Here is a 26,670-nt window from a genome sequence, read left to right on the forward strand (position 1 = left end):
TTAAAAGTAATGACGGTTGATAAGGTTTATGTTTTCGTTAGTTAAAGAGTTGCGGATAGTTTGTGTTGAAGTGTATTTAAAGCAGTCAATGGCGTAGGTAAATTCCGACTGTATGCTGCATTTTAATGTAATGTAGTTGTTGTAGTTTACTTTTGCAAGTATTTACGATGTAAATGTGATATCAAGAAGGAAATAAATACTGTACAAATTTTGTATTGTTTTATCAACAGTTTTCACCATACGTTAATGTGGAAGAGTGAACAGTAAACGGTTAATCTTACTGCGATCCTGTTTTCATTGATTACGGTTTACCTCGGTGTTTAGTTCAGCGTTTTCTTACACCTGAGCGAGAACACTACAGTTAGGCTTAAGTTGTTGAACTGACCTCCCACAGTGCAAGCGCCCAACAGGTTGACAATGTTGATGTGCTGCCCCAGATGACTCAATACTTTCAGTTCAGACATCAGAGCTTCCTTCTCTGTGGAGTGAGCACTTGCTGTAAAGCCAAATTTACAGTTGTTAGTTTACGTCACAGCATCTCAATCTACAATACACAGAACATTTAACATACACACTTACGTTTAAGCATCTTTACTGCAACAGTCATAATGGAGTCAGCCTTAGTCAATCCGTAAGCCGCAGCCTCCACGACCTTCCCGAAGGCTCCAGCACCGAGGGTTTTACCTTAGAATAAGTAACATACTCCTCATAATTGAATTAGCAGTATGAGAATTAACCAACACTGTAAACACATAAATTGCAATACATTATTTATATTAATTACAAGAGGATATAATGGCAATACTCAATTTATTAATCAGAAAATAAACATCAAAAGCTATCAAAAATATTAGTAAATATCTGTTGGGTCTCATTCCCACATTTAAAATATTCCATTACAATAAATTTGTTGCAAAGACAATTCAGATTGGCTAAATTCATTACAATTAAAATTGGCCAAACAAAATATCAACCAACCAAAACGCAGCTTGTCTCTGGGGAACTCCCACTTATCATCGTAAGGTAACTGTGTCGGGTCGATGTAGGTGTAGTTATTTCCATGTATTCCTTCAACTACTTTCCATTGAATCTGGTACCTGGGTTTCTAAAAACAATCATATTTTCATTAATACTCATTGATATAATATAAAGCAACTAAGAGAGTTAAAAAAAGCCATAAATTTAACCGCACTTTACCTGTTGATATTTGTAAAACAGAATTGCTAAAATTACACACAGTACGCCTGCTGCCGCAGCAAACAGGGACAAGAGTGGAGTAAAGAGTTGATGAGTCTTCATTATTTCTGTAAGAAGAAATAAAATAATGTTATTGGATATGAACATGAGTTGATAGCTACAGTCAACTTCATCTCAAGTAGGAGTCCAGTATTAAACCATTGGACTACCGACCGGCACGGTAATGTAGTGGTTAGCACAACACTTTACAGTACAGGTAACCTGGGATCAATTCCTGCCACTATCTGTAAGGAGCTTGTACATCCTACCCCATGACCACAGGGGTCTTCTCCGGGTGCACTGGTTAATTGTTCATTGTAAATAGTCCTGTGATTAGGCCAGGACTAAATTAGGGGATTGCTGGGCCATGTAGCTTAAAGGGCTGGGAGGTCCTATTGCGGCATCTCAATAAATAAGTACACTTCAGCAGCCCATAAACCCAACTATTAAAAGGATGGGCTGTCTATGTTAACCATGGTGTTCACGGGTGGCAATTGGGATGAGAAAAATCCAGCAGGCTACGCTGCTGATGTGGGGTGGCAAGTACAGTCTGAAGTACAAGGGGAATGTAAGGCATTAATATTGTTCAGGCAGCTGCTGAATATTTGCCAAATTACATTATGTAATTTATTACACTGAAAGATTTTATGCTTCATCTTGTAGATAATATCACACGTTTTAGTTTCAGCAAGAATAAACATTCACTGTTATTGAACAGAAGTTTACCTCCTTTTATCTGATAGATTGTTTGACCTTTGCCAACACTGTTGTTTGCCAGACATTCTACAGTGATGTTATTCTTCAGTTCATTGGTGTTAAGAATGCTTTCCACTTCAACCCTTCCAAAACGGGGCTGACGTATTATCCTGTTGGTCCAATGGCCTTCAGCTGGTGTCATGGCCACCTCTGAGCACCTGAAACCAAATAGCCAAACACAATGAACTAGGAAGTACTGTCATCTGCTTCTAGCATGTTAATAGAGGAAATTTTGTATCGTTTACACAATCTTCACACCCTCTTCTAATCTGAAGGTAAGGTCGATGGGAAGACATAGAATAATAGCGAAATCAGTCTTTTCTGCTTTTTCTACAGGGATTCTACCCATCGCCTGCTATGGAATGACACCTGGAGAAGTTCATGTAGCAATCAAAATAAGGCCCACCATCAGAGACAAATGTGATAAAAATGTGTTCAGGTGCATTCAAAGCAGCCAAGCTGCAGGGCAAAGTCAAGGGCAACTCAAACAAAATCCTAAAATATGATTATATGCATGATTTGCATATTTTTTTTCATTTAACTGTTAGAAATCACAAAGTATAACTATTGGGATGATGTTTGCAAGTGTGCACTATTGAAATCATTGAATCCAGAATGTTCAGTGTCAGTAGGTTAGACCAATTAAATTGTCTAACTGGTCAGACTATGATAACTGCTGGAAAGAGATTGTGTCATTTATTATTCTGTTTTCCATGAGGAAGAAGATATTTACTACAAATAATTATATATTATTTTCCTATAAATATTTTACTTTTTTCCCCATTATACAATAGATTTTCTTAATAATAAAACCTTTATTGTTTAATGTTGTGATGCACTGATGTGTTTGTTGATAAGAGAAAGATGAGATGCAAATGGTTCATTCTTTGTTTCGATATCGAAGGATTTGGGAAAATGAAGGCATTATCACTGTCATGAGGAATAAGAAGCTAACCTTTGAGATCAAGCTCAAGTGACTTAAAAGATAGAAAAAGCCAAAAATGTCACAAAAATATTTCCCCAGACTGCAGCATCTATCTCTAAGGACAATTTACAAGGTTACAATCAAAAGTTTATCTGAATAATTAAGTAGATTTCTCTGACTAAGTGATCTATTGAATTGTTATCTACAGTCCTATGTCATTTTACCACCAGGAAGTAATGAATCAGCTTTCAAAATAGTTTATATTTCTCCCAACATGAAGCTGCAGCAGGAAAATATGATTAATATCCTCTTGTATGCCATAAAGATTTGTTTATATCTTTTTAAGCAAAATATTGGCCTGGACTTTTGAGATAGTAATTGACTAAACATTTGACTTAATTATAGTTCACAATCATAATAATTATAATAATTCACAGCTTAAGGGATAAAGGAGAATGCTTTCAGAACTTTCCAAGTACACAAATATCTTAAATTCTCACCTGATCTCTGAACTCTTATTATAAATACTTTATAAAAGTCTGAACAGAAATGATTTATGTAAGGCAAATCACAGCTCATTTTCTCACCGTTTCTGTTGTCCAGGGCAGTGAATCCATTTAATATCTGGTTTTGGGTATGCTGCAGCTACACATCGAATTTTACCTGGCCTGTATTCTTCAAGAACAAGAATCTCTGGTTGGCCTGCAATATAAAAATGGAAATATGATCACATTGTCCTTTAAAGCACTGTCAAACATTTCAGAAAATCTCCGTTGTTAATTACATTAATTTATACTTTATGTTCACTGAACCATTTCATAAATAATTGCAAAGATAGAAAGTATTCATAGAAAGTACTGGAAAAAGTCCCATTGGACATCATTTGTGGAGAGAGAAATAGTTAATGTTTGAGGTCTGAAACCCTTCTTCAAAACAGAGCTAAGCTCTAATGAAGAGTCCTAGCTCTGGGCATACCAATGAATTGTTTTGCTTTCTGCAGATGCTGCCTGATGATAATCCAATAAGACCTTAGATATTGGAGCAGAATCAAGTCATTTGGCCCATTGAGTCTGCTCCACCATTTGATCATGGCTGATCCATTTCCCTCTCAACCTCATTCTCCTGTCTTCTCCCCATGTATCAACTTCTGCTTTAAATACATTCAATGACTTGGCCTCCACTGCCACTTGTGGCAACGAATTCCACAGATTCACCACCCTCTGGCTAAGGAAATTGCTCCTCATCTCTGTTATAAATGGATGTCCCTCTATTCTGAGGCTCTGTTCCCTGGCCCTAGATTCTCCCACTACAGGAAACATCCTCTCCACATCCATTCTATCTAGGCCTTTCAACATTCAATCAGATACCCCCTCATTCTTCTAAATTCCAGGGAGTACAGGCCCAGAGCCAACAAACACTCCTCATATGAAAAGCCTTTTAACCCTGGAATCATTTTGCAGAACCTCCTTTGAACTCTCCCCAACATCAGCACATCTTTTATTAGATAAGAGGCCCAAAATTGCTTACAATACTCCAAGTGAGGCCGTTCTTGTTTTTATATTCTAGTCCTCTCAAAATGAATGCTAACATCACTGAAATTATTTTTTTCTAGCATTTTCTGTTTTATTACAGATTTCTAGCATCTGTAGTTTTATCTTGCATCTGCAGCTGAGTTGCTAATAAAGCAGCATGAGTCATGAATGTTTAATATGATCAACTTCTTCTTTAAGTTCTGTAACAAATTAGATATTCATAAAGCAAACCTTGGGTGTTATGATAATAACATAATATGAATTATCTAATTATATATCATGCACCATGTGTTACATTTAACTGTATATAAAATCTTGAGAGATGTTATGCAGAAAAGAAGAATGTACAAAATAATGAAAAAGCAGAGAAGTTAATAGAATAGGAAGAACTGAGAAATCAGACTGAGATGCATTTACTGATAGGATGCAAACAAAGATTGTAAACAGAATTTCTCAAATAACACAAGGAGTAAAAATTGGGTACTCTTTAAGGATCTCAAACAGAACTGGAGATAGAAATTGAGCTATTTATCACCAACAGTGGTGGTGGAGCCCAAGGAAACCAGAGTGGTCAAGTTATTAGTTTTGTTAAACCGCCAAAAGAAGAAGTTGAGGAAACAGCATTAAAAAAGGTAATTTAAAGACATGCCACTAAATATTTAGTGCGACATAGGAATGTATAGCAAGAACAGAAATTGAAGAGTGATATTAAACAATGTACGCAACTTTGAAACAAACATATGCAGTTTGTAAGCGGATATGATTAAAGTATTTCAAATGCTCTCTTTGTTATTATTCAATATCCAACCAGAATCAGATAATTTTGTAATGGATTGGAAGGAGACCACTAGGGTCACTGTATAAAGTAAATAATATAGTACTGTATTTTTCTTAAACAGATTTGACTCAATCACCTGAAAAATTTCTGTTTGTCTGTCTTATCCATTCAACCTCATCAACAAAACACATAGGAAATGCAAGAGACGAATCAAACATATGATTTCTTGAACATATTACAAAGAAATTGTTGAACTCACCAAAGAACTGGAAAAAAAGCCAAATGAATGTGAACATTTTTAATTAAGTGCAATTCAGAATGAAAAGAAAGAAATAAGCTGTACAAAAGGAATAAAATCATACAAAGCATATCAAACTGGGGTCTGGTTATAACATATCTTTGAACTCAATTTATGTCCTACACAGATTATGAGGGTCTGTTTAGTTCAAACAGCCGAATACATCCACTGACCTGCATGGTAAAGTATGCACATGACAAGAGCAAAATAAACATTTAGAGCTGGAAGTTAAATGAATCAATGCTCTCCAACTGTCCGACGCATGATTTTGCACTGTGATATAGGGTGTTGGTTCAACTTACTATTTATGTATACATCAAATGCAACTGATGATCTGGAATCAGAATTTGAAGCAAAAAATGTATAAATTCCACCTTCTGCTCCCTTTACTCGGACTAGATGAAGTTCACTCATGTATCTATGAATAAAATATATGGTGATTATAAAACAATGACTATTAAATCAAAACTTGAAGAAAGCAACATCTTTATATTTGTAACAGGTATCTTAGAAAGTTCTCTCAATGACCTCAGTGATATTTATAGGGTATTAGGCTGGATGTTGCAATTGAGCTTATCAGCAATCACTACTTTTCAAAAGTGAATCAAGTAGGAACTTCAGCAGGCATTCGTGGGCAGGGTAATGCAGGAACCAGGAACTTGTTGTATGAGACACCATGCCGCATCAAAAGATGCCTGATAATGGAATCTTGCTGAGAAATTCACTATTGAAATACTAGCAATTCTGTAAAATCGCACGGGTAAAAATTAGACATCAAAAAGGTCACCTTTTTTTCCACTCAGATGCAAATTTTCCTTCTAATGATGCTGTGATAGGCCTCCCCTCTGTCACTAAAATCCTTCACAAAATTTCAGACTGCTACCAGGCTTTAATTATTGGTAGAAAGTACTTATTTGCTAGAAATTATTTTCTTTTCTATTGTGTTTATTTTTACATTCTGTACCGGCTTTGACATTGATTAAATAGTGCAGCAGACATGCCCTGTTTCAGGATCTGATGTTTATTACTCATTGGGATTCTTCAAATGGATCTTCAAAAGGCACTGCACATCAGATCAAAAGATATTTCTGTGCTGATGTCTGTGGCATCGACAAATTTAACAAACAGCATGGGCAGCTGACCAAAAAGTCCACGCTGATAAATTTTAGGACTGGCATAAAGATGGAATAGCTGTTCGCTGTGCATCTTACTTAGGTGTTAAAGCTAATTTGGATATGGTGTACCTGTTCCGATTTTTAGCAGATTTTATGTAGTGGTCTGATGTGTTAAGTAATCTCTCCTTCATGTGAGTCCAGTACTGTTGATCAGGAGCAGGGTAGGCATCAAACTCCACTTTTAACACAAGATTTTCTCCAATATCTACATGAAAAGTATTGTTCTCTGGAGTTGAAAACGTCACATATCCTTCAGCTAGTTAAGGAGAAAGTAAAGAGAAAAATTAGTGTCGGACATTTAAGAATCTTAAAAGTATCTCCTAAAAATCCTTTTGGAATCATTGTGGGAAATAAATAAATGCTATTTTAAATTCTTAAAATGAAAAAATACAGTGCAAGTCTATTGTTTTATAGAATATTAGCTAATGATACTGCAATGATATTCATTTATTTTCTGGTTCTATTTAATTAGTATGCCTAACGCAACTCAAATTGTTGTAAAAGGTTTCCAAGATGGTAAGGAATTCAGGACTTATAATGAAAGATAGTAAACTTTTTGCTGCACTATTTCTTTGAACAGAGCATTTAATATTTCAATTCCTAAATCATATTGTTTGTAATGGAGTCTTGCCACCTGGTAAGAAGTCTTTCAGCCCACAGAATCTATGCTAACTATCAACTACCCATTTTCATTAAGTCTATACTAAGCACACTTAACTTGCCCCGTGCTTTTAACAATTTCCCGCAGGTTCTCCCACTCACCTACACGCTTGGGACAATTTACAATTAACTTACTAATTTAATGTCTTTGTGCAGCAGAAGTAAACTGAAGCTCTTGAAGAAAATCTGTAAATTTACAGGAAGAATATTCAAACTAATCTCAGGCCGAAGCAAAGGACAGGATTGTGGGAGCTGATCTACACTCAATGGTCACATTATTAGGTATCTCCTGTGCCTAACAAAGAGGCTTCTAAGCATATGTTCATGCTAATCTGCTGCTGCAGCCCATCCACTCACTGTGTTGCTGCCAAATGGTTGGCTGATTATATATTTGCATTAACAAGCAGGTGTATGGGTGTACCTAATAAAGTGGTCTCTGAGTGTTGCCCTGCAGCCCCCCACCCCCCACCCCCTTCGTCCAGCCCTGTGCTTGTGATCTGCAGTTTTGAATGATCAGTCCGGCATTCTGGAATAAGTTAGTCCACTGGGTGACGTCAATGTCATTTGGGAGAAGAGGGAGATCAAAAAGGCTGCCATATTATGGTAGGGTAATTGGACAGGATCAGGATGTAGAAATGGGGTTTAGGAATTGAGTCATTGACAGAAACAGTAGCATTGATTATTAGGCTGTATGGATACAAATCAGCAGGTTGGGTGGTAGGCTAGAGATATAATGTGAGGTAAGTGAGTGGTTTGGATTGCCGAAGTGGTTATTTTAGTGTAAGAATATGAGGCATGAGAAAAAGACTTGTGTAAAAATTTTATGAACATGCAAAACATTCTAATCTATTACTGTGTTTTAAGGCCCAATGCAAGATTCCACAGGCAAAAACTATCTAAGTTTTCTAGGAATGATTGCAAAAGATAATTCTGCCCATGTTGATAGAGAAATCTCATGATATTCCAATGAATAACTCAGTACAGGACATAACCAATTAAATACCTCTGCTATGCAATCATACTCCTAGGTAATTATCTTTACATTCCTATGTACTGATGAACACTGATTTCTAGAAACAATCAGACTAAACTGATTATTCAGGTTTGGTAAACCAGTCTGATTTCCACCTATAACCTCTTAATATCTTAAAAATAGATTCAAATTAGAGATGTACTGCATCAGAAAGACAGCCATCACCCTTTGTCTAAATTTCAGTGTGAAAGGTTACTTTACATTATATGTTGAAAATGTTTTCTTTAAGATCAAAACTGTTTTGACAGGAGTGACAGTATCATGAAAGCTCAGAGACAAATCCCGATACGTTACTATGGTCACCATACACAAAGGTGAAAATTGATTGTGATTGCATAATAAATAGTTAATAGCTATTATTATCGTAATACCTAGCTGCATGTAGCCCAGAATAGAGAGGTTGTAATCACAATGGCTACTGACAAATATTTTCAAGGTCTAATTGTTTGAACTCAACCTACCAGAAGTTTTCTAATGCAGACACAATTCATCTTTGTGTATGGCACTGGGTATAACATTTTGGGAGTTAACTCTCAGTTTCTATCTTAACAGCTATTCCTGCCAAAATGGGAGTAAAATCACAACTTGGGATTTCTAGTGATATGCAGGCCATCCTCCTTCAGTTAGAAGATAATCTTAAGAATAAATTCTGCTGCATAAAAATAATCTAGTAGCAATGATTCAAAAATGTCAATTCAGAATTTAGTATGAAACACAAGATAAAAATTACTAGAAAACTGAATGTGATACAGACGTTTAATGGACTAGAGTCAATTTTCTCATTCTCTGATGTTAAAATCAGTATTGAGACATTTATGCTTCTAACATATTCCAGAACGAAGCATAAACTTTAAATAGTTAAAATTTGTTTAACATATTTCATGCTAAACTTTTAACATTTACAGGAAGATATCCAGTTGAGTGGAAGATGGAAATGCACACGAAGGGGAGGAGAGAGTGTTAATGAAGACATCTGGACGGAAACTCACGAGGAGTATTAACAAAATCAAAAACTAGAAAGTGTAATTGTGTAGCGGTGTGCTACACGCAGCGCTGAAATAACGACACGGAGTCGGTAAACTGCAGTTAAAGAAGATTTTATTTGAACTTCGCGGCTTCGCTTTAAAACTCTCTGATCCCACCCTCCCCGGGCGCGGATGCTGTAGGGGGCACGTACTCACAATCCCCCGCAGGCTTTTCCCTTTGTTGGTGAAGCAGACCTGGCGCCCTTTTGGGACTGGCCTTTGTGCCGGCGCGCTGGCTATTTGTGAGCCGTTTCGAGTGCGCTAGGAAGTGGGTCGCCACATAACCCCCCCCCAGATCCGGCGATACACCCCCCAATGTCCACAGTCTGGGCCAGACCCTGTTTGGGAGGTCGGCCTCTGCGCTGCGGTGCCGGGAACTCGAACGGTTGCGCCACGTCCAAATGGGCCGGTTTGAGGCGGTCCACCGTGAAAACCTCCTCTCTCCCCCCAATGTCCAGGACAAACGTGGACGCATTGTTCCTGAGCACCGTAAATGGCCCCTCGTAGGGCCGTTGCAGCGGTGGCCGATGCCCGCCCCTTCGTACAAACACAAACTTACAGTTCTGCAGGTCTTTGGGTACGCAGGTCGGGTTCTGCCCATGCTGCGAAGTGGGTATGGGGGCCAGGTCACCGAGCCTCTCGTGTAGTCTGCCCAGGACTGCTGCGGGTTCTTCCTCTTGCCCCCTTGGGGCTGGTATGAACTCCCCGGGGACGACCAGGGGTGCGCCGTACACCAACTCGGCCGACGAGGCGTGCAGATCGTCTTTGGGTGCCGTGCGGATGCCGAGTAGGACCCAGGGGAGCTCGTCCACCCAGTTAGCTCCTCTCAGGCGGGCCATGAGAGCCGACTTTAGGTGACAGTGGAAACGCTCCACTAGTCCGTTCGACTGTGAGTGGTAGGCAGTTATGTGGTGCAGCTGTGTCCCCAAAAGGCTGGCCATAGCTGACCACAGGCTGGAGGTGAACTGGGCGCCTCTGTTGGAGGTAATGTGGGCCGGTACACCAAAGTGAGATACCCAGGTTGCAATCAGTGCCCGGGCGCAAGATTCGGAGGTGGTGTCGGTGAGCGGGATCGCTCTGGCCATCTTGTGAACCGGTCCACGATAGTCAGGAGGTGCCGCGCTCCGCGCAACACTGGCAGGGGGCCCACGATATCCACATGAATGTGGTCGAAACGCTGGTGGGTGGGGTGGAACTGCTGCGGCAGAGCTTTGGTGTGCCGTGCACCTTGGCCGTCTGGCAGTGCATGCACGTTCTGGCCCATTCACTGACTTGCTTGCGGAGTCCGTGCCAAACGAACCTGTTGGAGACCATCTGGACGGTTGTCCTGATGGAGGGGTGCGCTAAGTTATGAATGGAGTCGAAAACACTTCGCCGCCAAGGTGCCAGGACGACGGGACAGGGTTGGCCGGTGGTGACGTCACAGAGTAGGGTCCTCTCACCTGGGCCTACGGGGAGGTCCTGGAGCTGCAAACCGGAGACTGCGGTTCTGTAACTCGGGATCTCCTCGTCTGCCTGCTGCAGCTCTGCCAGCGCCTCAAAGTCTACCCCTTGGGAAAGGGCATGAATGTTAGGGCGAGAGAGCGCGTCTGCCACGACATTGTCCTTACCCGAGACATGCCGGACATCCGTCGTGTATTCAGAGATGTAGGACAGATGGCGCTCCTGACGGGACGACCAGGGATCGGACACCTTCGTGAATGTAAAGGTAAGCGGCTTGTGGTCCGTAAACGCGGTGAAGGGCCTACCTTCTAAGAAGTACCTGAAATGCCGGATTGCCAGGTATAGCGCCAACAGTTCTCAGTCGAAAGCACTGTATTTGAGCTCAGGTGGCCGCAGGTGTTTGCTGAAAAAGGCCAGGGGTTGCCAGTGACCCGCGATGAGTTGCTCTAGAACCCCACTGACTGCCGTGTTAGATGCGTCCACTGTGAGGGCGGTAGGGAAGTCCATTCTGGGGTGCACCAGCATCGCAGTGTTTGCCAAGGCTTCTTTCATTTTAATGAAAGCAGTGGCGGACTCCTTGTCCCAGGTAATGTCCTTGCCTGGACCCGACATCAGGGCGAACAGGGGCGCATGATCCGGGCAGCTGAAGGGAGGAAGCGGTGGTACAAATTTACCATACCTACGAATTCCTGAAGGCCTTTGATTGTGGTGGGTCGGGGGAAATGGCGGACCGCATCTACCTTGGCGGGCAGAGGGGTTGCCCCGTCTTTAGTAATCCTGTGGCCCAGGAAGTCGATGGTGTCGAGCCCGAACTGGCATTTGGCCGGGTTGATTGTTAGACCGTACTCACTCAGTCGGGCGTAGAGTTGACGGAGGTGGGACAGATGCTCCTGACGACTGCTGCTGGCTATGAGGATGTCGTCCAAATAGATGAATGCGAAGTCCAGGTCACGTCCCACCGCGTCCATTAACCGCTGGAACGTCTGTGCGGCATTCTTCAGGCCAAACGGCATGCGGAGGAACTCGAAAAGGCTGAACGGGGTGATGAGTGCCGTTTTGGGGATGTCGTCCAGATGCATCGGGATTTGAAGGTATCCCCGGACGAGGTCTACCTTGGAGAAGATTCGTGCGCCATGCAGGTTTGCTGCAAAGTCCTGAATGTGTGGCACAGGGTAGCAGTCCAGTGTGGTAGCCTCATTCAGCCTGCGGTAGTCGCTGCATGGTCTCCAGCCCCCTGTCGCCTTGGGCACCATGTGCAGGGGGGAGGCCCATGGGCTGTCAGACCGCCGTATGATCCCCAATTCCTTCATCCTCTTGAACTCCTCCTTCACCAGGCGGAGTTTGTCCGGGTGAAGCCGCTGAGCACGGGCGTGGAGGGGTGGTCCCTGGGCCGGGATGTGGTGCTGTACGCCATGTCGGGGCATGGCTGCCGTGAACTGCGGTGCCAGAACCGATGGGAAATCTGCCAGGACTCTGGTGACGTCGTTGTCGGACACCGTGATGGAGTCGAGGTGTGGGGCTGGCAACTGGGCTTCTCCCAGGGAGAACGTCTGAAAGGTCTCAGCGTGGACCAGTCTTTGCCTCGGCAGGTCGACCAGCAGGCTGTGAGACCACAAAAAGCCAGCACCCAGAAGCGGATGGGCTACGGCAGCCAGTGTGAAGTCCCACGTGAACCGGCTGGAGCCGAACTGTAGCTGCACCGTACGGGTGCCATAGGTCCTTACTGTGCTGCCGTTCACGGCCCTCGGGGGGGGACCCGGTGCCCTGTTGTGGGTGTCGTAACTCGTCGGAGGTAAGACGCTGATCTCGGCACCGGTGTTGACCAAAAAACGGCGTCCCAACCGCTTGTCCCACACATACAGGAGGCTATCCCGATGGCCAGCTGCTGTAGCCATCAGCGGTGGCTGGCCCTGGCGTTTCCCGGGAACTTGCAGGGCGGGCTACAGCGGCGGGCTTCTGCACCCCACTGCTGGTGGTAGAAGCACCATTGTTCGTTGGGCTCCTCACCCCTGCCTCTGGGGTTAGCGGGCTCTGTGGCCGAGCCTGGTCTGGTTTGCTGCTGGGAGCGTGGCTTGGTGATCTGTGTGACGGACGCCCCACTTACCTTCTTGGCGTTCCACAGCAAGTCCACCTGGGCTGCCACCTTCCGGGGGTCGCTGAAATCCGCGTTGGACAGCAGCAGGCATATGTCCTCGGGCAGCTGCTCCAGGAATGCCTGCTCAAACATGAGGCAGGGTTTGTGTGGGCTGGCCAGAGCCAACATCTCAGTCATTAAAGCCGATGGAGGTCTGTCTCCCAAGCCATCCAGGTGCAGTAAACGGGCAGCCCGCTCACACCGTGAGAGTCTGAAAATCCTTATGAGCAGGGCTTTGAATTCCGTGTACTTGCCGTCCGCTGGGGGAGACTGTACGAACTCCTCAACCTGGGCCGCTGTTTCCTGGTGGAGGGAGCTCACCACGTAGTAGTAACGTGTGTCCTCTGAGGTTATCTGCTGAACGTGGAATTGGGCTTCTGCTTGTTGGAACCACAGGTGAGGTCGCAGCATCCAGAAGCTTGGCAGTTTCAACGAAACTGCATGAACAGATGTGGCGTCATTCATCTCCGGTCCAAATATCGTTTGGACTGTCGGGGTCACCAATTGTAGCGGTGTGCTACACGCAGCGCTGAAATAACGACACGGAGTTGGTAAACTGCAGTTAAAGAAGATTTTATTCGAACTTCGCGGCTTTGCTTTAAAACCTCCCTGATCCCGCCCTCCCCGGGCGTGGATGCTGTAGGGGGCACGTATTCACAGTCCCGCACGGGCTTTTCCCTTTGTTGGTGAAGCAGACCTGGCGCCCTTTTGGGACTGGCCTTTATGCCGGCGCGCTGGCTATTTGTGAGCCGGTTCGAGTGCGCTAGGAAGTGGGTCGCCACAATTGGATAATATATTATATCAATCACATAAATGTTCAATTTGAATTAACTCTTACAAAACAAAATCATATCCTCAGTCAGTGTGAGCCTGAACTTATCTGAGATAAAATTAGAAAAATTAATTTGTGAAATGAGCTTTGGTTGATTGCATACCTAAATAACTTGCAAAAAATGTGTTAATGAAAAAAACTTATAACTTTGAATAAGGTCCTTATTACAGTGTATTTGAAATACAGTGTATCCAAGGAATTCAAATGGTATCGTCTTCTGTTGTACAAAGTGTTTTACCTACAACTTGTAGGAACACTGTAGCATTTGACATGCCAAACCGATTCTTGGCAAAACAGGTGAAATGTCCAGTGTCATTCACTTTCACTGAATCAATGGTCAATCTCTCTGTGGCTTTGTAGTGGTTAGGAAAGTTGTTGGATAACTTCGTCTTTGTGGTTGCCTGGAAGTAATATGTAAGAGAAAACAATCTTATTTCATGCGATTAATTATGCTCTACTTTAGCTTGTCTAGGCAATACAAAACTCTTCACAAAGCTTATTCTCAGCATTACAGTTCTGTTAATTCATTGCTTGAATTTATAGTTGATTTTCATAAATCCAGTAGATCTTCACTGTTATAAATCACATAATTCCACCCAACAATAACTAAAATTGTTGACATTCTCAAACACAAAGTTCTAATCTCAAAATCTAATACAAAACTTTTTTATCATTGATAATTACTAGGGATTATTCTGGAATTATGTAATTATGGATTGTGGCTATTAATTAAGAAGAGTGAACTTTCAGAAAATATAACCTGTTTACAATTTAACTTCAACTGATACTTTAAGGCCAAACATTCGATAGGGTCAATCCGATTCTCTACTATTGAAATTATTCAGGGGAAGACAATAAATGAAGGTTTCTGTTAATTGGTGGCCATTGAAAACTTCAGGATGAGATCAGGGAAGGGATGATGTGGCCATTTCCTGAATTAACCTAATGATGAAGGCTTATCCCCGTCACATAATCCACAGTTTAGGACTATTCTGTTTTGTCACTTAATTATCTGGCTAGTTGCATATTCAGTGGCCAATCCTCAACATTGCACCAAATGAAATATATTTCGGATGTCTGGAGTTTACGTTTTGAAACTCTTGCATCATACAGCTACTAGTATATGAATATTCATAGGGGTTCTTCTAATTGGGATGTTCTACCATTATAATTCTGCTAAATTAACCTGACTGCATTCAAAATGTCAAAGTGATTTTAGTCACTGAAATGATTGTTAATTGTTTATTGTTATCTTTGTGTATAAAAATATAAAACATGATGTGAGGAGAGGAAAACTAGATTCACTTCAGAAGATCTGCTGTGTTGAACAAAGACTCCCAGTTCCAAATTCTGAGTGGCTCAGTTCACAGTCACATCATTTTGGGACTTGTCCGGGATACATTCATGACCCATTACATGGCAGGCTGCCTTACAGCCCAAGGGGGCGAGTAGTTTTAAGAGTAGCACCCATCCTTAGATCTGTTGAGGCCAACAACCACAGGATCATAAAGTATTTAAGAAGACAGCAGAGAGCTGAACTGGTAGATATATGTGTGTGGTGTGTGTGCATGTGCTTTCTATCCAGTAAATCCAGAATGATTCCTAACGGTCATTATGTCAATTTGCACAATCAACTGAGGCTCTTGCTGTATAGTTAACTTCATAAAAACTTATGAGCAAACATTTCGAAATCAATGGAAACTAATTGAGTAGTCCAGGATTTTTGGTTGACCTGCCAAATATTTCTGCCATTTTCTTTTATGTCAAAAATTGTGACTGTTTCAACGTGTCATTTACTAGATTTATTCCATTACTAACTCCATAAAGTATTATCATTTGAACATATTAGCTATCATTCCACTGAAGACCCATAGAAACTAATATAAAGTATATTATAGGGGGGCCAATGGTCTGAGTGATAATACTGCCAGCCTAAAGGTTCCATAGAGAGGCTTGACCCAATTTCACAGTCAAACAAACATCACCAAAACTTCCCCTCTGGAACTGGCAGAGATGGTAGATGGTCTGGTGGAGAGCTGGCAGGGGAGCATGGCAGTTGGGCAGATCCCTTGAGATCCCTCTGCAAGAGCTACATGTTAGTGCTTAAGTGAGGAAGACCAGGCAATCACAGAATCACTGGAATTGGGGAAGAAAGGAGAGCACAATGTTGTGCCAATTTGGTAAATTTATCTAAGTTCAGTCTAAGCCTTCCCTCTCTTCATTTTTCTATCATTCATATGTCTATCTCAGAATTTCTTGTATCCCTTATGTGTCTGTCCCACCAGCCCTGGCAATGATTTCCATGCATCCACCACTCTTGTGTAAAAAGCTTACCTCTGACATCCCTCTATATTTCCCTCCAATCACCTTATTGCCCTCTTATATTAGCCATTTCCACCCTGGGAAAATGTCCACTATATGTAAGCCTCTTATCATTGTGTACACCTCTATCAAGTTACCTTTCATCCTCCTTCACTCAAAAGAAAAAAGCCCTAACTCACTCAACCCGTTGACTTGCCCCTGATACTTCAGTTGCTTCCTCAGAGCGCTCACTGATGTCAGGTAGAGTTCACTGAGTACAACTATTGCCACTAGGCTAAACAGTGAGTTCAAATGCTAACTCTGGAGATCTGAGTTCTAAAACTTAGGCCGATATTCTCCTGCATTTAACCTTATTGTTAGATTATTATCTGTCTCTCTTATTATCCTTTACCAAATCTAATATGCCCCAACCACAGTCTAGTTCAGGATCTTCCTTCTTTAGAAGGTTATATTCAATATACTCAAAATGAACTAACCTTCCGATCTGAACTACTCTATTCTTGCCAATCTTCCTGTATTCAATCTGTGTTCCTTTTCTTACCAGTTTCTCTAATATCTGAATTAATATATTTAGAATCTTCCTCCCCACTTTATGTTCCTAGCAACTCAGAACACCCATTGGAATGCAGAATCTCAACATGGAATACCCAGCAGAAGCCTCTACAGATCTACAGATTATCCCAATGAATGTTGCCAGCCTTGTGTCTTATTTCTCACAGGAGGTTAAAAGGAACTGATACGAGTGAATAAATTGTTCTGCCACTGGTTAAAGGACTATGTCAAATAGTCTGTACTCTTCCCATAGTTATGTCCTTACTGGCAGAGTGAAAACTATTGGCTATGAAAACATCCGAACATGTTATCATACTTACTGTAGTTTGTGGATGGTTCCAGTTCACAGTTACTTCATGGTTTACATTTTTGACTATGCAAGACAGCTGAAATGTCTCTCCTTCCTTTAGCAACTCCTTATTTACTTCCAAATTGATTTCTGGTGGACTTTTGGGGACTGAAACATTGAATGCATAATTTAATTACGAGTTATTATTGATGACATTTCCTAGCAACAACCACCTCTTTCTGATTCAAATCACTTAATATTCATCATATTGTGAAATCCTGGATAGCAGTTGAACTTGTGAATTAATGCCATTCCTTAATGGCAAAATACTAGTTTATCTGATATAAGTAAGTAAATTTCTGGTATTAGAAAAGAAAATGCTCGTATTTATAGTACATACTGTGTCTTTTTTTCTCATAACACACACATCAGAATTTAATGCAAAAGTCTTGAATGTTGGCATATTATTTTTACCAAATTTGCTGAAAAATCCACAAGAGAACAAACTTCCTTCGCACTATTCACTCAAATGTGACATAAACTGGTTCCTTCAGATAGGATTTATGTAAACGATTTACAGGCTTTTACATAAGGAAAATGCTGAGCCATCTCTCAGCTCTTTAAGTCATTCAACCTTATCTTTCCTTACCACATAATACTAACTTCTCCTTTGCACATAGAAACCTCATTTCAGTATCAGAACCAACAGATCAAACGTAAATGTATGTACTTCCACATTTGTTTCTTCCCTAAAATATATTTACAATCAACAATGCTTGAAAAATAAAAAAAAGATAGATATTGAATAATGTATAGAGAGTTTAATTGCAAGCAGCAGCTTGTCCATTGAAGCAGAAAGTCGTGTCATGAACCCTCAGTGTGGAGTTGAGCACATCTAAGCAAATACACTGTTCCAACAACGGGGAAGCATAGTACATGTAGAGGTACTGCTTTCAGATATATTGCCTTTTTACTTTTAATATGAGAAAGGTACAGTGTATCACAGAGATTCATATTTAGCATTTGTTTTGAGGTGATTGGAGACCCAAAAACAGGATTATTAAGAATCTGGGTCATGGACCTTTTAGGGAATATTGCTGCATTTCTAACTAAATAAAACTGAGACCAATACAAATTATATTCATTGAAAGTCAATGACTTTAATGTCATGGATTTACAAAGTTTGTACAATGGTGGTGGAAAAATGGTCATCTAATCACTGGGCTTTGATTGAAGGTAAACTCTTCCCTTCAAATGATCCAATAGCTTAAAAAAGACAGAAAGATAAAGCAAATAAAAACTGGATTTTTTTTCCAGGTTGTGCAAAGTTGTGGTTGTACTTCAACAGCCATGGTCACATGTGCTATGACTGTGAACTGTGAATGGCCAGGTGTTTATCACTTTTCATTGTACTTACTTGTTTAGAGACATAATCATAAAGAGATGAAATGAAGAAATAGGGACTTCAGTCTTCTGAGATTATGCTCACAACAAACCCCCAATTTTACACCAGATCTCCATTGCTCCCATTTTTTGTTCTCCTCAGATTCTTATCAACTCTCTAGATTTGCCGCTCACCTCCACACTAATGGCCAATTAATCTACCAACCTGCACATCTTTGAGACATGAGAGAAAATTGGAGCCCCCAGTGGAAACACGCTTAGTGTACAGGGAGAATGCATAAACCCCACACCAACAGTACTTGAGGTCAAGAATGAGCCCAGGTCTCAAGAGCTGTGAAAACCTGTGCCTCTGCAAGTTGCATTACTATTTCTATCTCTCCACTTCAGGAAGGAATGATTGACATAGCAAGCATGTATTTAAGCTAGAGAGGGCACAGAAAAGATTCACAGGCATGTTGGGTTTCTAAGGAGAGGCTGGACTGTTTGCCCTGGAAGTTTGTGAAGTCATGAGGGGTATACATGAGGTGAATGGTCATAGTTTTGTTACCAGTGTAAGGGAGTTTAAAACTAGAGGGCTTAAGATTGAGAGGAGAAAGAGGGGAAAGATTGACAGAGAACCTGAGGGGCATACAGAGGGGAGTGAGTTTATAGAATGAGCTCCCAAAGAAAATGGTAGAGATAGGTACAACTACTGCTTTTAAAATGCACTTGTATACACTTGTAGATATAAGTAGATGGGAATGGTTTAGAGGGATATGGGCTATACACAAGCAGATGGAGTTAGCTAGGCAGAGCTGAGTTGGGCCAGAGGGCCCATTTCTATGCTGTATTCTTCTATGACTCCATAATAATTGTAAATTGATGCATAATCTAAAACAATTAATATATTGGTTATAAACATATTTAATCACAGATCTAGCAATTATATATTATAAAAGATACCAAGTTTTAATGTTTATGTGCCTGCAAGGACAATGGTGATCAATTATCTAACTCGGGTGGCCAACCTTGTACATTCCATGTGTCAAAAACCATACAACCCTTGTACCCCCACAATACTTGTAAAACTATGTTAATATAGAACTCGTGCGTGAAAAAATTGACACATGGAATGTAAAAGGTTGGCCACCCCTGATATTCTAACTGAATGTAAAACAGAATTTTGTGGCTAATTGGAATTTGGCCAAAATATGTAATTTTAAACCACAACTGATAACCAAATCTAGCTTATGGGAGACTAGAATATGCGCTGCTGACTCAACTCAAATATAGAAATTCTGAACCAGAATTAATCAGCAGTGTGAGAGAAATTAAATCCAGGAATGAACAGGTCAGAATTGGAGGAGACCAGATGCCTTTAGAGTAATAGCTAAAATTTACAGCATTTGGGAGGTCTAAAACAATGAAAACATTTGAACATGAATGTCAGCATTTTAAAACTGAGACAATAATAATGGCTTGTCCAGCTTCAGGCATGACAAGTAGCTAATGTAAATATAAAGCGTGTGGCAAAAACTAATAAACACAAGAGATTCTGCAAATATTGCAGATCAAGAGCAAAATTCACAAAATGCTGAGGAACTCAGCAGGTCAGGCAGCAGTCCAAGGAATTGCCTCAGCCAAGGACTTCAACTGTTAATTCGTTTACATAAATGCTGCCTGACCTGGTGAGTTCCTCTCGCATTTTGCGTGTGTTGCTCTGCAACTACTCAGCAGGTTCCATTAGACAAAGGGCATTGACATGAAACACTAGCACAGTTTCCCTCTCCACACATGCTGCCTGACCTGATAACCATTTTCAGCTCTTTTCGTTGTTATTTCAGGTTTCCAGAATCTGCAGTGTTCTTATTTTTGGTGGATAATAGCTACCTTCCTGCAGTATCACAGAATGTCGCCCACATTTAAACAGTAGCACACATAATTCAGTCTTTGGCACTAGGGTCAAGGGTGGAAGGAAGTAGCAAGGAAACATTGAAGAGGACAATTATAAGGTATTTTGTGCTGTAATGAATATTGATAAGATCAACCTTTTTAAAAAACAAAACCATAGCATGATTCAAAAGATATCATTACCTGGTACTATCTGCAATTTATAATCTTTAGATTTCCTCAGTATTCCATTCTTTCTGGCAGTGCACACATAATACCCATCAAAACTCCGCTTCAGATTTGTGATACTTATTCCAGTGTAGATGTCAACTGTATAGGATAGGTTTTGGGGCATGCTGGCTCCTTTACTTCTCTCTAGTCTGAAGTCGTCAATGATTGGAGATGTTACTCGACACGGTATAACTGCCTCAGATCCTTCATAGCCACTAATGAACATCTGCCGAATTGATGGAGGCACAAACAAATTCCTGGAATCTTAAAACAAAAGAAAATACTAAAATTAAAACAAGAATGGTTTGAAATCCAAATGCATACAATTAATAAACTTTTCTTGTCACATATAGAATGTAGAAGCATTAAATGATGTGATATTTGAAGTCCTGATGAAGGGTCTCGGCCTGAAACATCGACAGTGCTTCTCCTTATAGATGCTGCCTGGCCTGCTGTGTTCTACCAGCATTTTGTGTGTGTTGTTGTTTGAATTTCCAGCACCTGCAGATTTCCTCATGTTTGATATTTGAAGTACAGTGTTTGAAATTCTGTTAAAATACTAACTACACAACATATCCATTTTTTGCTGCAAAAATAATTAAATTGCACAAGTGTGTATTTTTCGTTATGCTGAATCAAGATGTCATCAAAAAAGAACATTTTATTCATGGGCATTTTGAATTCTTTTTTATTTAATACAGTTTGGAATACATTGTGCAGAAAAGGCGTATGGCAGAGATTCACAGATTTAAGATGATTGGCAAAAGAACTAGAGAAAAATTAGCAAAAACCCTTTTCATCAGATTCACAACAAATTTCATGACATGTTGGTGCATGTAGATTGAGGAGGATTTCTGCTCCAAGAGGAGAATTCTAAAAGTGCAGTTTAAGCATTTGGATTCTCTTATTCAATCTGGCCTTTGAAAGTTCACCTGAAGAAAAAGAATCACATTGGTGTAATTTTTGGGTTTTTGCCCATTATGCATCAGGAATGCCAACGTGACAAGTATAGATGTTAATTCGCTCAACCAGCATCAAATCCCTGACCAATCAGTGCAAATGTGAAGTATTTTCATGGTCTGTGCAAGGATGCATAAAATTAGTCAAATTTCAAACAAAGGAGTATCATTCAAACCTTGTATATGTATATCTGGAAAACTCTATAACCTAGGAAATGGATTACAGATGAAACATTTATACTTGTTTTTAAGTGTGAATCACGCATAAAAAGCATTTTGTGTTGATTTGACAGGTTTGCATCTACAACACTTGTATTTCCAGTAGGTGTCCAACTGTTAGAAAACTTGAGTAGAATCCTGCTGCAATTTACCCTATTAATGGTGTCGTTCCCCCTTCCTCACTGTCCCACCCTATACTGTATTTTATGCACGTAATGAACAATCTCAACGAACAAAATCAGTTACTGCTTAGGTTGAAAGGGCCCGTGAACTTTGTTGCTCCTTCATAGTGAAACAAGGAGTATATCATAAGGAAAATCAGGAACTGTACTTGAATTAAAGAGATGTGACTGGGTAGTAGATTTTACTTTCATATCGCTCACCCCATTGATTTATGAGAAGTGCTTGGTAGCAGTCAGCATTGGTGCAAACTGCAGCTGTGAACTCACTGGGTTCAACGATTAGGATGTGGTAGCAGTGTAATAACAACATGTGATCTGATCCATAATATAGGGGGCTATTACCCCACACCTTACCCCACCCAATTTCCCCAATCCCTATGCCTATATCTCATCCTTCTTCTTACTGTTGCCCATGAATGCATGTGGAAATGGAATTTTTAAAAATCATAATGCAACTTCTTTAAGCAAGGATATCACAAATTAATTTCTTTTGGAGTCTCATGACTTGGAGTTCGGAGAAAATGTACTGCCCATAAATAAACAAAAACATTTTTTAATGTGAAATCTAATATCTGTGTCTATAGTGCAAATTTTCTACTGGGAAATCTACCCAAGGAATGCATGTCTGGTTAGCCCAGCTGGGAGAAATCAGCAGTTGCATCAAAAATAAGTAAAGATCTTCAGTGTACGTGGCTGTGAGGCACTTAACACACACACATCACATCTGTAGCTATACTCTGAATAGTCACTTGACCACTGTGTTATTGGTAACCAGTAATACATTTATTATTGTCATATGCACTGAGATATAAGCGAAAAGCTTAGTTTGCATACCACCCAGACAGATCATTCCAAACACAAGTACAATGAGGTAGTAGCAAAGTGGAAAAAAGCAGATAACAGAACATAAGTGTTATAGTTAGAGAGTACAGTGCAGGAGGACAAAGTGCAAGGGGCATCAAAAAGCAGAATGAAAGATGTTTGATAAGGTGGGACAGAGGCTCTCCTTGAGGCCTGCTGGTATATTTTCTCAGGCTAAGTACCTTATGCTAATGCTCTGCAGCCTAGCTGTCTATTTAATTGAGTCATCATAACTAAAGAAACTGAAAAATTCTGAGGCTTTCCAAAGCTTTTCAAAATTTTTAACTTACTTGTGACTATTTATTTAATTGTCACCACTCCATTAAATGTTACTTACTGACCATTTATTCCAATTGCCCAGCCACATCAAATATGAGTTTTCAAATAAAGACAAGTAATTTGACAAAGTAACAGAGACGGAACTTCTCAGAAAAACTGGGATTAGTGCCTGTATCTGGCTGAGATTGGAACAAATTTATCTCATCGGGAGATGGAAATCTACCAAAGGGAACCTGGAGTTGTTTTGTAGTTTTTGGAAATCAGTAGGATAACAGAGAAATTACCTTCCACAAACAAGTAAAGAGACCGGTTCTCAGATGAATTGGGATTAATACATGTGTATTGGCCCGTATGTTTTGGCTCCGCTGATTTGATGTTAACACTGTTGCGAACAATGCTCTTTTTAGCAATTGTTGGAGTTACCCATTGTACTACGGACCAGTCTTTACATTCAAGATTAATGTCATCACCACTTTTCTTGATTAATGGATCATTTTTCTGTTTAATCAAAGTTATAGCCACACCTGCATAAGAAACATAAGTAATAGTTAAATTCAGAAGTTCAAAGTGCAGAGTATATTTATTATCAAAGTACATATATATCACCATATACAACCCGGAGATTCATTTTCTTGTGGGCATACTCAGTAAATCCAAAAACCATGATAAAATCAATGAAAGACGAACTCAACAGAGTGGGTAAATAAATAAGCAATAAATATTAAGAACATGAGATGAAGAGTCCTTGAAAGTGAATCCATAGGTCATGGGAACAGTCCAATGATGGGGCAAGTGAAGTTGGATGAAATTATCCCTACTGGTTCAAGAGCCCGATGGTTGAGGGGTAGTAACTGTTCCTGAACCTGGTGGTGTGAGTTCTGAGACTCCTGTATCTTCTTCCTGATGGCTACAGTGATAAGAAAGCATGATCTGGATGGTAGAGGTCCCTGATGATGGATGCTGCTTTCCTATGACAGCGCTCCATGTAGACGTGCTCAGTGGAGGGGACAGATTTACCCATCATGGACTAGGCCGTATCCACTATATTTTGTAGGATTTTCCATTCAAGTGCCTTGGTGTTTCCATACCAGGCAGTGACTTTGCTATTCTAACTTCCTTACTCATGAACAAAAAAAATTAAATTGAAAGTTTAATTAAGTTAGATCAAGGAATTGATAGCGGACTTCACGAAGGTGAAATCACGGGAACACACACCAGTCCTCATTGAGGATCAGTATTGGAAAGGGTGAGCAGTTTCATATTGCTGAGTGTCAACATCTCTGAAGATTTATCCCAGCTCTAACACATTGATGCAATTACAAAGAAAGCACAAATCGAAATCAAAATCTGATTTAATATCCCTGGCACATGTTGTGAAATATGCTGTTTTGCAGCAGCAGCAGTACATTGGAATACATAATAATAACTATACATCATAATAAATAGTATATATAAAAAAAGAAAATCAAATTTAATTAGTAGTTAATTAGTAGTGCAAAAACAATGGGAAAAATACTGATGAGGTGTTCATGGGTTCATTGTCCATTCAGAAACCTGATGGCAGAGGCGTGGAAGCTGTTACTGAAATGTTGAGAGTGTATCTTCAGTCTCCTGTACCTCCTCCTTGATTGTAGCAATGGGGAGTAGGCTTGTCCTGGGTGATGGGGGCCCTTAGTGATGGATGCTGTCCTTTTGAGGCATTGACTTTTGAAGGTGTCTTTGATGCTGGAGAGGCCATGCTGGAGCTGCAGTGTTTGCAACTTTCTGCAGTTTCCCCCAACCCTGTGCATTGGCTCAGTCAATGAGAGAACCAGTTAGAATGCTCTCTGCAGTACATCTGTAGAAATCTGAAGAGTCTTCGTTGTCATACCAATTCTCATGAAGCTCCAAATGAAATATAGTGCTGTCATGCCTTCTTTGTAATTACACCAATATGTTGAGCCCAGAATTGATCCTCAGAGATGTTGACACCCAGGAACTTGAAACTACTCATCCTTTCCACTGCTGATCCCTCGATAAGGACTGGTGTGTTCCCTCGACTTCCACTTCCTGAAGTTCACAATCAATTCCTTGTGTTTACTGATGTTGAGTGCAAAGTTGTTGCTGCGACTCAACCAGCTGAGCTATCTCGCTCCTGTACACCTTCTCATCACCATCTGAAATTCTGCTAACAATAGTTGTGTTGTCAGCAAATTTATAGATAGCATTTGAGCTGTGCCTAGCAATATAGTCATGGGTATAGAGTGAGTAGAGCAGTGGGCTAAGCACACATCCCTGAAGTAAACCAGTGTTGATTATCAGAGGGGTGGACATGTTATTTCTGAACCACACCGAGTGGTCTCCCGTTCAGGAAGTAAAGGGTCCAGTTGCAGAGGGAGGGACAGAGGCCAGGTTTTGGAGCTTGTTGATTAGAACTGAGGTATGCTGAGCTGTAGTCAATAAACATCAGCCTGTCATAGGTGTCACTATTGTCCAGGTTGAGTGCAGAGCCAGTGAGATTGCATATGCTGTAGACCTATTGTGGCAATAAGAAAACTGCAACAAGTCCATGTCCTTGCTTCGGCAGGAGTTGATTCGAATCATGAGCAACCTCTCAAAGCACTTCATCGCAGTAGATCTGTGTGCAACTGGGCAGTAGTCACTGAGGCTGCTCTGTCTGCTCTTCTTGATTGTCGCCCTTTTGAAGCAAGTGGGAACCTCTGACTGCTGAAGTGAGAGATTGAAAATGTCCTGGAATACTCCCACCAGTTGGCTGGCACAGATATTCAGAGCCCTACCAGCTACACCATCAAGGCCTAATGTCTTGTGAGGGTTCACCCATTTGAAAGAGGTTCTGACATCGGCCTCTGAGACAGATATCACATGGCCACCAGATGCTGCAGGGATTTGCACAGGTGTAGTTTCATTCTTCCTTTCAAAGCGTGTATAAAAGATGTTGAGCTCATCTAGGACTAACATATCACACCAATGCATGTTAAATATCACTTTGTAGAAAGGTACAGCTTGCAAACCCTGCCAGAGCTGACGTGCATCTCACTCTGTCTCTAACCTCAATCGGAATTTGGTTTTTACAACAGAGGCTATATTTCATTAGCAGTTTGTGGAGACATGGTATGTCACCAGACTCCTGAAATTGTTACAGGTGTACCGTGGAGAGCATTCTAACTTGCTTCATCACCAATGTTCCCTCTATTTTTTTAAAGCTGTGTGGACCAACCATTGCTCGGAACAGGAAATTCTTACATGCCCTGAAAATGGCAAGGCACTTTTAATGTTCTTTTTGTAATATGCATGCAATGAACAATTAGAATGAAAATTGAAAAATCGCATGCTTCTGATGTTATTTATTAATTGAAGGGTATAATAAAATACAGTACAACAAAGAAAATCTTCCACATTCTGCAAACTCTTTCTTAGCTGCATACAATTCCCCCTGTGCGGTAACAAACGCCAAGCACCCACGCAGCTAAGAGGGAACAGTGTGCATCAATGCCTGGTATGGAGGGGCCACTGCCCAGAAATGGAAAAGGCTGCGGAAAGTTATAAATACAGCCTGCTCCATCTTGGGCACTTTCCTCCCCAGCATAAGGGACACCTTCAAAAGGTAACACCTCAAGAAGGCAACATCCATCATTAAGGACTCTCATCACCCAGGGCATGCTCTCTTCTCATTGAT

General features: G+C 40.8%; 1 protein-coding gene across 1 annotated transcript in view; it reads right to left on the minus strand.

Moving 5' to 3' along the window:
- kita (KIT proto-oncogene, receptor tyrosine kinase a) overlaps positions 1-26,670 on the minus strand; it is a 72,894-nt gene that overhangs the window by 17,501 nt on the left and 28,723 nt on the right. The window contains exons 2-13 of the mRNA XM_073064646.1: positions 23,279-23,518; positions 20,468-20,758; positions 17,022-17,158; positions 14,066-14,228; positions 6,770-6,956; positions 5,828-5,943; positions 3,505-3,619; positions 1,963-2,150; positions 1,198-1,304; positions 979-1,105; positions 580-684; positions 386-496 (exon numbers count right to left, since the gene is read on the minus strand). Coding sequence (XP_072920747.1) covers positions 386-496; positions 580-684; positions 979-1,105; positions 1,198-1,304; positions 1,963-2,150; positions 3,505-3,619; positions 5,828-5,943; positions 6,770-6,956; positions 14,066-14,228; positions 17,022-17,158; positions 20,468-20,758; positions 23,279-23,518 — 1,887 coding nt within the window. The remainder of the gene's footprint in view (positions 1-385; positions 497-579; positions 685-978; positions 1,106-1,197; positions 1,305-1,962; positions 2,151-3,504; positions 3,620-5,827; positions 5,944-6,769; positions 6,957-14,065; positions 14,229-17,021; positions 17,159-20,467; positions 20,759-23,278; positions 23,519-26,670) is intronic.

Source organism: Hemitrygon akajei, chromosome 13 (genome assembly GCF_048418815.1).
Source record: "Hemitrygon akajei chromosome 13, sHemAka1.3, whole genome shotgun sequence".
In the NCBI taxonomy this organism is placed as follows: domain Eukaryota; kingdom Metazoa; phylum Chordata; class Chondrichthyes; order Myliobatiformes; family Dasyatidae; genus Hemitrygon; species Hemitrygon akajei.